The 12,533-nt window shown below is 37.4% G+C and overlaps 1 protein-coding gene across 5 annotated transcripts in view; it reads right to left on the bottom strand.

The window, feature by feature from the left end:
* MBOAT2 (membrane bound glycerophospholipid O-acyltransferase 2) overlaps positions 1–12,533 on the bottom strand; it is an 88,113-nt gene that overhangs the window by 19,410 nt on the left and 56,170 nt on the right. For all 5 annotated transcript variants that reach the window (XM_041715020.2, XM_041715021.2, XM_002197647.7 and 2 more), the window contains 3 exons: positions 8,656–8,711; positions 1,594–1,648; positions 625–808 (listed from right to left, as the gene is read on the bottom strand). In XM_041715020.2, coding sequence (XP_041570954.2) covers positions 625–808; positions 1,594–1,648; positions 8,656–8,711 — 295 coding nt within the window. The remainder of the gene's footprint in view (positions 1–624; positions 809–1,593; positions 1,649–8,655; positions 8,712–12,533) is intronic.

The raw sequence follows: 12,533 nt of genomic DNA, 5'->3' as shown, positions 1-12,533 counted from the left end.
TTAACATAATTGGACCAAATTTTAAAAGTAACAATTTTTGTGAGCTTTTGATTTGAATTCAAGTCACACAATCTCTCCTGTAAGGCATGATCAACTGGACTATCTTCTCTATGTATGTGGTCTCTTCTTCAATAACAGACCAAAGGAAAAAAAATACTTAAGTGTCTTGGAATATTGTTCATAGTGTTATGGCTAATACATCTTTTACTACACCTTCAGATCAAAATCCATCTTTAATACCTCCCTACATGAGTGCAAGCATGAAAAATGAAACACATTCTATGACTTTTTCAATTTGTTACATATGACTGGGTTTTTATGCACAATATTTGCTTTGAAGTGAACATGCATGAACAGTTTTCATTTAAAGATGGCTTTTTACCATACAAACTTGTTAGGAAGCTCCAAATTAATCTGCTTTTATCCACAAGATCCAGGCTGGAAACCATGGAGAAAATCTGTCTTTAAAAAATAAGCATATAACTTTTTGAACAGGGAACTATTCCACTGATGAATGAACTCCAGATTCAGCTCAGCAGTTATGCCTGTAAATGAAGAGTGCAAACCAAGCTTTACATGCAATGATTCCATAAGCATCAGCACTGCAAGAGTCATACATCTTACATTTGGGGAAGGATCCGTTTGTTCATACTTTGTATCTTCCTTCCCATTTGCTTCAGACTGTTGCAGTTGGTATGATCTGCCTTCAATGAAAGTAATATAGTCTTTGTAAGAGCACAACGGGCCTGCCAGGATACCCATGAAATTACAGTTGTAACTTAAATACTCCAGTAGACTTGGCATGCGTCTGTAATTCAAAGACAAGCAGCTCGTGAGATGGATTGTGCAGTTCTTCAGGATTTCTACAGCAGGAAAAGTCATACTCCATGCTATCACTCACTCTAACTGCAGTAAAAACCACGTGGACAAGAACAGTTTGTCTTTTGTAATCACAGCTTGAAACATTCTACACATAGCTTTTCTTTCCAATCCATACTGGGCGTTTTGAGACAGACCTCCTGAACTCTACTGAGTCTCTCCTTGCCCAGTAGAGGTGTTTGACTAAAGCTGAGCCCGAAGAAGGAAAGGGAAGGCTGTTTTTCTAAGTGTTTGTTCAACTGTATTAAGGTCTCTATTTTTGCCTCAACAACTGAATCAATAAACAAAGGTTTGGGTTAACTGGCAATAATTTCATTTAAAGCAAATGTCTCAACACTCTCTTGCCCAAAGCAACATACTATTTTCAAGTGTCCTGAATAAAGAAATGAGAAAAAGCAAGTAAATACTGAAAAACAGAATTTAAAAATGTTTCTTCACCAGCTACTTCATATGTGTACTGTTTACTGTCTGATATGGCATTCATTTGCATAGACTGCATACAACTTGGAATGTTTTTTCTAAATAACTATAAAATCTACTCCTAGTGATATTTTTCAGAAGAACAGATGTACAAATTAAACTAAAAATCTATAAAAAGATGGATCTGTTTTACATGATCTTGTAAACTCTGTCTTGAACCTGAGCTGTAGAAACTGCACAGAGTGTTAAGAAAATACACAAAATATCACCAAAGCAGAATGTCTGAAAGCCTACCTTACAGCCAAACACCTCTGTGATGGAGTCAAGTCTTCATTTTTCCGGAACATTCCTAGGGAAGAGGACAGGAAAAAGAAAAACACAAAGGAAAGCTAAATCCCCCCACATTTTACTCAGCAGAACAAGCCTCATGCTGCAATGTAATTTCTTAATGCCTCAAGCAATTTCAGAGCTATTATGTCACATAACATTTTTGCTGGTGTTGGATCAAACTATTCTTATTGACAAAATTACAAACTCTCATATCTTCAGTTATATCCAGTAGTGCCTAAATGTGAAATCACATGGATTTCAGGAAAACATTAAGACAGCTTGAAAAAAAGCATTAACAAAAACAATTCTCCTACATTAGCCAAGACTTTAAAGGTTTTAAAACACTATTTCCAATTCTGGAAACAGGACAAGCCCAAACATGGTCAGTAGCTACTGCAGTTTTGATGCATAAAATGAACACAATCCAAGACAGCAATTGGAAACTTATGGCAAACAGCTTTGCGCTGCAAGTAAAGGTTGTAACCAAGCTCCAGTGAAGCAGACACAGCAATAAAGGGTGCCACAGCCTTTTCCCTGAGAACTAACGAGAAGCTCTAACCCCTGCTAGCAGAAGGGGGCAGTCCAAGTCTAAGTTCAGCAGCGAGACTGAGTTTACCTTATTGCCATATGTGGCTATTTCTGAAATGTGGTGACCTATCCCTGAAAAATAGTCTTCAAAATCTGTACTCTTATGAAAGAGAAAAGTAAAAAATTAGACTTACAGCATTTTCATTTCTTATGAAATACACTAATACACTAAAATTCAGGGGAACAAAAAAAGTAGAGCTCCCTCCTTCAGACAGCCCTGGCTAATACCAACCAGCACTGCCTGCCAGAATGACCACTTCAGCTCCTCCTGCAGCCTTCTCTAGTAGCTCAGACATTCCCACATGCAGCCATTTCCTGCTGTTCACATTTGCATTTTTTTCTTTGCTATTCCAAGTACTAAAAATTTTATCCACATAGCTTCCTAAAGGAAATCAAATTTATGGGATTACACTTCAATTATCTTCCTCCACAGCAGTGCTTAAACCCAGCAGACAAAAGAGTAGGGCAATATAAATATGAAATCCTAATGTGCTTTACAAATATAAGTGTTTCTATAGAAGATAGAAAGAAAAACCTCATAGAAAGGTTGCCTTCAACCCCACTCCTTGATGCCAGTAAATCCATAGAAGGGAGCCCTTATACTTGATCCAGGGTAAGTTTCAACTGGAGCCAATTTTTTTTTAGATATCAAAATCAGTCAGTCTTATGACAAAAAAAGATTGAGTTGCTGATGGGAAATAAAAGCTAATTTAATTCTATGACTCATGGAAATTACTTGTTATCTACAAAGAAGGAAATTCTGTTGTCTTAGTGTGACTCCAGTGTGGCCATGATCTACCACACACTTATAATTTCAAAATCACACTTTAAATCTTCAACAAATCAGAGAATACAGAGGTAGTTACCAACTTGCCACCTCCTCTCTTTCAATATAACCTGGGAAAATACCTTCCTTGGTCCTGATCCTTCATAGTCAAAAGTTATCTCCATTCAGATTAATTCAAGGCAAGAAACTGAAGAACAAATTATGACATCCAAACTTCATGCAGCACCTTTGATGCCTCAGGTTTTAGCTTTTATATTTTTCAGATTCTGTGCTGCTTTAGTGTGTGGGTCAGGGCTTCATATTAAGGGATGATAAGCTGTCTTCATGGAGTGGGTAGACAAAACAATTCCTTCTCTAGCTGGGGACACAAGCCAATCCAAATCTCAGACCCAAAAGCATAAACAACGGTGGACTGAAGAGAGAAAAACAAGAAGGATGGGACTTCATAAGCTAAAACTGTAATTGGACTATTAGCTCCAATATGCTAATGGACCAGAACTTATAAAAGTGTGAGACCCCATGACCAGTCATCCATTTTTGTGACTATTTTGCATTCACCTGGGGTGTAGCCCTGACTGGGCTCTTGTGCTGCCCAAGGTGGATCCATTGAGGCCTCCTAATAAATAACTACTTTATTCTTTAGCTCCATCTAGTCTCTGTTCTAGGTCAGCCTTCAAAATGCATCACCTTCTCTTCCTAATCATTACATTTTCATATCTTCTCCTTGGTTCTGTAGCAAATACTTTTATGCTGATAAAGGTGCTGAATAAAAAATGTGGAAGAAGCATTTTGAAAGATTTTGTACCCTTAAAGGCCATAATATTACAGTTCTCAGGTAGTGAATCTCTGAATTTAATACAAACAGAAATTTAACACAAAGACACCTATGGATGGATGTAGATCCCACCACATAGCTAGTGAAGTGTCTCATGCAGAGCCTTCAGTCTCTCACAACCCACACAATGCAAACTGACTGGAGCAGAAGCCTCCTTTGCCATTATATTCCATACAAGTATTTTACCCTGAAGTCAGAAAGAGGAAGGGATCCAAATGAACTTGCATAAAGCCAGATTAGCCATTAAGTAAAGGTAATTAGTCAAATGAAATATTTCATATTACAAAAGTGTGACAAAAAAGAAGGAAAGAACCTCAAACCTGAAAAAGAAGACTCTAACCACTGAAATATGATCTATGGTTTTGGAGAGGTAGAAGGAAAGAAATGGTCTATTTAAAACAGGTTTAGTTATATACATATATACACATGAAGAAGTAATTTAAGGTCCAAATAACTTTGTGAGCCATGCACGTGCTGTCTAAAACATACTGCATCCAAGTAAGCCTCCATTAAGTTTTCATTTCCTTATCTCATAAAGGTTTCCCTCCAGCCAGCAGATTCTTTGAGGTCAAGTTAGTGGCTTTCCTTATTTTGTTGGGGCTTTTAAAAAATGCTTTCTCAGTGCCTTGAAGGCCCATTTATCATCTTAGCACAGCATGCAAGAACACGATGATCTCTGTCATTCTCCTGAAAGCTTTCAGGAAACTACCATTAAGATTTTTTGAATCATAGAAAATAAACATGGAAGAGGTGCTCTTACAGTGATACTTATTCGGTATGAGATTAATTAATACACATTGACTACTTCCCAGGGCCATGGGAACAGAGACCTGATAAACCATAGCTGTTCCCGACCTACTACATGCTGGAGATGAAGAACTCCCACTTCAGCAGCACACTGCTGCTAGGGAACTCATGAGGTTTTGTAGCATTCCTTTGGGGATTTAAGAATTACTTTTTTCTGTCCTAAAGCAGGAGACTACCACAACAACTGCAGCTCTTTCTTACTACCAAAGCACACAGCAGAGATTAGAGAAAACAGGTTTTATCAAATATCTGTTAGAGAGGTGAAACAAATTGTCACTCAGCAACTGTAACTCCATTTTCTCATCTGTAAAGCAGGAAATATTCCTATGTTCCTTCCTTGGTAAAAGAATTATGTAAATCATCAGTTAAAAATTGTTCCTATGTGGTCTAGATCACAAGGAAGTTCTATCTTTACATTCTTTCTCAAGAGCCCATATCCTAATGGTAACAAACCCAACACCCTTAGGCACACACCACTACCCCGCCACAAAGACTTTCTTATGGGATATTATGACTGCTTCTGAGCTCTCACTACAACAGTGCTTACACACATATCACCTCAACTTCATGGTTAAATATATCCACTTTTATATTTGTATGGAAATCTGGCTGATCAGTAACTAATAATGCTTAGGCACAGGACTATATGTTAATAATAAACATAGATCCTATTGCAGGCTCTGTTACAATTACAGTAAATTTTGTAGTTGTGAAATGAATCAACAGCTGAGCCCAAATGCTTGCTGTTATTAAAATATTTTAAAATCCAAAGACAGAATAACAGATTTAGTTGTTATTGCTACACTGGCAGCAACAAAGGCAAATAGGTAGAATGCCCACTGAGCAAAATTGAAAAAAACTACAAAAAAAGCAAGAAAATTTACAAGTCTTCATATCCAGAGAGCCATACAAGCAAAACAGGCACAAAACTATACCTGAAGACTTAGAAGGGGAAAAATACAATATAATTTCTTTAACCACTAAGGACACATATGATAAAAAAATAATTTGGCAACTGATACTGAAACAATAATCACCATGCTGTTGCTATCATAAGAGAGTACATTTAAAAAAATAAAATAGAGACGTAGATGGAGATAGAGCATTACAAGGAACTCCTAACCATAATAAGAAAGCAACAAGTTACCAAATAAAAACCCCAAAACAGCACCACACCATGGTAGTTTCACTGATATAATTAACAGAAATATTAGAAAGCAATGTTTTTTATTAAACAGCCACAAATTTTTTGTTCTAATAAACATTTCTTTCTCTCCCTTAACTCTGTTATTCACCTGAAGTATTGCATAAATAAATCTAAATCTTGCCATAAAGAATTAATATGGACATCAGCAGTTTCCAAACTATATAAAAACATTTCTGCCTTTAGAATATAAATGTTAGATGCCAGGGGTAATCAGCAAAAAATACAAAGCAAATGTTAACAGACTGACTACTCATTTTTGGTATTGCTCATTTGAGTTGCAAGGTAAGAGCTATCAAAGAGTGAAGTTTAAAATGTAGATCAGAATACATGAAAGGCATATTCCAAATCTCTTCAGGTGTAAGTTTGTGATCCATGCAAAATTCTGTAATGTTTGTATTATACAGCAAGCTTAAAGTACAGAATCACAGAATAGGCTGGATTGGAAGGGACCCTCAAGGATCATCAAGTCCAAATCATATGCAACTTGCACCTAATTTCCCTGCTTAAAAAATCCCTCACGGTCAGAGCACAAGGGTGTAACAGTCACAGGGGTAGCTGTTATTTGTGTATGAGATTCCATATTAGTTTTCAGCTTGGAATCAAGCATATCAACTTAGCTAGACAGACACTTGAATATGCAGCATGAGTGAGTGGCATTGTGGCTACATTCAGTTCAATCCAAGACCTTCAAATGAAACCAGCTGAAGACAACAAACTGGCTGCCATGGAAAGATCAAGTCCAGAAGACTGGCCTTTACCAAAAACCAACCTAGTGACCACTGGTGTCTTGAAGTTTACCAGGAACTTCCAATACAGCAACATTTTTTTTTTCAGCTGTTTGTTTTCATTACATTCCTTGACATACTGGTAAAAAAATGAGGGAAGAAAAAAAAGTAATTGTTGATTAATATAGCCAAGCTGATGTGACTAGAGGCTCAGAGTGCCATTAATCACTTAGAATTATTTGCTACATTATCTCTTCTCCTGTCACTATACCTCTAAGTAATTTCCAGTGGAAGCATGTACCTTTGTACAGTGAACAAAAGCCCACTGACAGCAGGACTTGTTTCCATTAATTTTTCATGAAGGATCCCTTTTAGGCTGTCTAAGGTTAAAAAACTTTGCTTTAGTGCAATCTTAGTCTCCCTAGCACATATTTTCTTATCATCTCATGACACCAGACTATCAGTTGCTTCTGAATTCACATTAGTCACATCAACTTTTCAAAGTCATGTTCACAACTGCAACTACAACTATCCAACTCAAGGAATCTGCTAAACTGCAGACACAACCAGAGAAATTTTTCCAATATACTGTTAGATACTCCTCAAGGGCTGACAAAGAATTTAGAGGTCAATAAGGAACAAAATTTCAAGACTTATATTGAAAATTCAGTGGTACCTATAAAGAAATCCAGACGAAAATACAAATTATCTGAATTAATTTAAGTAGGGAAAAAATCTAGTCTAGTTCATGATGAAAGTTAAGAATGGAGCTGTCTAAATGAAACATTTGTCTCAAGATTGCCAGGAACGCTCACATGCTTGTTCCATACCACCACTCCTCTATTTGTGCATGATGTCAGCAAATTCAGAATAGCTCTTTCCCCTAGCAAAATAATAGTAAGAGGAAGCATTCATGTTTAATACTAGGACTATTACTTCCTTATAATAACCTGCTTCCACTAACCTCTGTATTCCGTATTTCAGTTGATTATAGCTTGCAAAATTACTGCTTCTGAATATATTTTCTCTGGAAGGTAAACATCAATGTCTTTGACCAGCTACATAAGCCCAGCATTATTTATTTTCTTTCATACAAAAATACCTTAAAAAGGTCTTTCCCCAACTTTTCATATTCTGGAAAATTTTTGCCCACAGGCTTCTCTAGACAATGACACTTAACAAGAACAGGAAAAAAAAAATGAAGCACCAACAGCACTAAAGCTAGGATGCCTATGAGACAGAAACACATTAAACTTTATGCACAATGTTAATAAGCAATTTCAGAACAGTGGATGTCTTGATTCAAGTGTCTGAAGCTACACTCCCAAGTCTTCAACTGACATGTAGCTCCAAGTGATTCAAGCTAATTGGATAGATTTATTAGATGACATTTTCAAACTTTTAAATGAAATTGATTCCTTTGAATTTCGAGGTAACTAAAAACCTAGCTATCCTACCCATGAAAGCCAACATTAGGATTCATTGTCACAACTAGGGCCCACTTACCTGATGGATACATCTAACAGGAGAAAAGACATAAACCTAATTAGACAATCTCCCTGTTCACAACAATTTGTTAGCTGTGAATGTAATTATGATACTAAACAAAATGAAACACACAAAGGTTCTATAAAATTCAGCATAAATGGCACAAACTAGGGAAGTGCTCAAGAAATAGCATTTTAAAACAAAAGGTGCTCAACAATTGAAATTACATGTGCTTTTTCGATCCATCTGTCAGCAACAGAGGTCTCTGAATCTGGAAGTTCTTTAGTTAACTCTCACAATCAATACCCCAGCCCAAAAGAATATCATTGCTCTTTAGACATTGACTGCAGAGTGTCACTGGTCTTCTGGTAAGTTCTATCTTCTGCACAGTGTCAGCATTTTAGAGTTTCTGTAGAGTCCAAGCAACATTTCTCAGTACTTTCATTAACAAGCATCAATGAAACAATTAGACACAAAAACTTATTTTGCCTTAAAACACAAAACTGGTCTAAAGTAATTCACTGACTCATTATGAACTTTGGTAAAATTTATTTCACATGGAAAATTAAACACAGTAAAGAAATCTTACCATCATGAATCTCAAATGCCAAACTAGTGATCTTCTGTGTAATTATCATCATTGGACTGCCAGGAAAAAAAGGAAGAAAAAACAATTTAGATACAAATTCAGGATTTTCTTTCACTTATAAATACCAGGGGAAATTTATATTAGGAGTCCAGGTTAACTACTCTAAGCTGGAACATCTTCAATGCAAGAACAAAGTGTTTAGTTTATTCACTCAAACCATTGAGTTTTCAATGCAATGAGAATTTAAGCCTTAAATGCAGTATTTGATAACACATGTCTTTTATTGCTGCATTAGGTTCTACAAATACAGCTGAAGTGTTTCACATCTATTTTCTACTAACATAGTTTATTTTTTTTTACAGGGAGAAGAGTAAAGAAAAAAGGACAGAGCAATTATATTCATTGTAAGATACAACAGCAATAAACAAAGGACAAGAAAATTATAGCGAGGTTGAATACTAAAATAAATTATTTAGCTATGCAGATCACTTTCATGGTTTCTACTAACATTGATCCTATCTTTGATTTTTCCATCAAGAACTATTATTTGCTCCAAGTAAACATACCTGGCAAAACAAAAACCCAGCATAATTATGCCAGCTCAGCATTCACTTTTCTGAATTTGGTACACTTAACTGAATCTTAAACTGTCCAAGAAATACTCTGCCCTGGCTAGCCAAGTCAGTTTTGTATTGAGAAATTATACCATTTCATAGTACCTAAGAGCTTTTGCCTGATGTGAATCTCAACATTATGAACCCCCTTCCTGGGGTAGGGAAGCAATGGGGAATGCATAAACTAAACTACAACAATTTAGAAATTAAATTTTTAAATCAGATCTCAAAAAACACATCAGGGGTTGAATTTACCTATAAGTATACGAGCTGGAGACAAAAAAAACCCACAAACAAAAAAACTAAAAACAACCACCAAATAAAAAAAAACAACAAACAAAAAACCCTCACAATAAAATAATAATGCTGTACAATGGGCACTTAGTTTTGTTCATGTCTTGAGTGCACTTGGCATTTTTATAACATATTAGGTTGGCACAGAAACACAAATCCAAAAGCCGTCAAGTCCTCCTTCATTAACAAGGCAGTATTTTGCCATATGGTTCAGTCCATCAAATTGATTTTCTTTTTAGGTAATGGTTAAAATGGTTTCAAAGCACACAATTATTCCCAGCCCTCAAATTGCAATCAGGGGAAAAAATTTTCTACGGTACTACTAGTGCCCCAAAATCCTGATATCAAGACTAGAGTGACACACAAGGGTCATAAAGGAAGAAGAATAAACAGGAACAGATAGTCTGGTAAATCCCTCATATCTTTTCCTAGCATTTAATCTGTAGGCCCGGTGCTGGCAGAAATCCTCAACTGACTCTAAACATAATGGTTTTCCTTCTGTAAGCAGACATGTGACAGCATGGGTCCTGCCTGGTGGAAGGATGGAGTCCAGGAGGAACCCAGTCAGCCCTTACATTAATTCCAGCTGATAAATCTGTCATTGCTATCATAGCAGACCCTGGTATTCTATTTCTTTTTTCTCCTGAAGTGGCTATTCCAGTATCATCAAATATTTGGCTGAGGAGCAAAAATCTAGAGACTAAAAGAGGAAGAGTCCTTCCTGGCACAGTGAGGCCGTGAAGCAGGATTTTAACAATCCCTTTTAGGTGCTGGCAGAAAGGCAAAGGAGGCAGCTGGGATCTGTTAGTACTGCAGCCAGGACCACACAGCTCTGCACAAGCAATTGCATCTCCAGCATGAGGTGTCCCCAGCTTTCTCCACTGTCAGTGCACTGAGACCTTCCTTCAAATTTTGAGCAGATTTTCTCAGCGTGGGCACCTCAGACAAGCACTGCATGCTAGGAGAAATATCTAGGTAAACACACATTAAAGCTCTTTTGGGGCTAACCACTACACAAATCCATGCCAACATCTTTAGAAGAGCTTGATCATACTGGAGCTCAGCAGCTATTTAAGCAACTTCAGGGTTTTTTTTTTTTTTGAGCTTACTCTCTTTTCCCAGAACCAGAGAAAGTTTTCTTTCTGCCTCTTTTGGAAGTAATCGCTGTCTCATGTCAAGGGAGCACACGCATATGCCAGAGATTTAATGTGGTATGCATACATCAAGCTCCCAAATTGGTGCATGAAAGGGTGGTTTAAATCTGCCATCTCAAGCATACAATCAGACAGCTGGATCTAGGCTTCAGAACAGTTCTGTCCAGAGCACAGAGCTCATAAATCATGGAATGGTCTGGGTTGGAAGGGACCTTGAAAATCATCTACCTCCATCACCCCGGCCCTGAGCAGACACCTTCAATTAGATCAGGTTGCTCCATCCAACCTGGCCTTGAACTTCTCCAGGGGTGGAATGTGGGAATCTTCAGACGTGTTCAGACCTAACAGAAATCTCTGAGCTACCACCAAACCATCAGAGCCACATCTGAAAGCAGTACAGTTCCATCTGAGCAATGGTGTGCTCAAGCACTACTAATTATTTTGAGAATGAGAACAATAAAGTGCAATTACACAGTCAGTTTAGAACTTTGATCACTGCCAGGGTTGTACACTTCGGCCCTACAGTGAACTGGAAGGGACAGCATCTGGATTACAGTTTCACTAGTAATGATTAAATTAAATTCAACATCAGTAAATCTAGTGTCTTTATGCATGTGACTGTGTTGCAAGCTCTCATTCTAGCCAGTGGAGATGTAGTCCAGAGTCAGGGGCATCTGACAAGTGACCCAGTTCACGCTCAGGTAGACACTCAGTGGTGGGTCAGCTGAAATGCCCTCCAGCCTCTACTGTCCACATCCATCACATCTCTGCTGACTACAATTGGAACTTGGGTATCTGGCTTGAAGGCAGACACTTAGATCTAAGACAAATGTAGAAAGATGTTTTAGAAGGTAAGAAGATAAAGATGACAGAAAATATGAATTCAACCATAAGAGCTTTTGGCTTCAGCCTACAAGTTAATTTTCTGGACTACATGCCTGTTACCAGTAAAGACTGAAAAGTAACAAGGCTATCAAGTACAATTCTATCACAGGTTATGCTAAACTACAAAGACCACTGCCATTCACAGTTTCCCTGGAAGGTACTTAATCCATTATTTTAAGCAGACTAGCAAATACTCCTCATCTCCCCCCCCCCCCCCCCCCCCGAATATACACTCTCCTTTAAATCAACAAAAACATTATCACAGTAGCCAACTTGTTTGTAAGAAACTTGTTTGTACTTCACTCCTCTATGTCTGCAGCAGAAAGAAGAATTACCAACATGGTTTATTTTTGTTTTGCCCATTTAATTCTGTTTTGCTCCTACACAGTTCAAGTCAAATATAGGTATAAGTTCAAGATATAATATGAGGGCACACAGAGACAAAACTTTCTGTTTCCAATGTCTCTGTGACTATCTCAACATCCAGGTGCCTGTCTCCTTAGCTTTCTCCTTCTGGAACATCTAACATAAAATGAAAGAAGAAAGGAGCTAAAAGCTAAATTCTATAAAACGTTCAGATTTTCCTCAAAAAGTGCTATCAGACTGTGCCAGGCAAGTAAGTACACCAGACCCAATTCAAGGTTCATCATGCTGTCAAAGAAGGTAGCAGCCACTTTAATGGAAAAATCAGAGAAAAAAATCCCATAGCTACCAAATCCTTTGTACCATTCAGACAGGGACAAGAGGCAATAGATTAACATGTTGGTGATTCTAACAAGAACAATTGTTCACAAAAATTCCCAGTTTGTATGATTAAAGCATAGTTCCTTATATATTTGCATGTGTGCCAAAATACCCATATATGCTCAGCTTTCTACCAGAGTTTTAAAGGCTGACACAATCAATCTGGGGGCGGGGGGGAGGGCAAGCA

The sequence above is a fragment of the Taeniopygia guttata genome, chromosome 3 (genome assembly GCF_048771995.1).
Source record: "Taeniopygia guttata chromosome 3, bTaeGut7.mat, whole genome shotgun sequence".
NCBI lineage: Eukaryota > Metazoa > Chordata > Aves > Passeriformes > Estrildidae > Taeniopygia > Taeniopygia guttata.
Note: the sequence above shows the minus strand (reverse complement) of the source record. Positions and strands in the feature narration are given on the sequence as shown.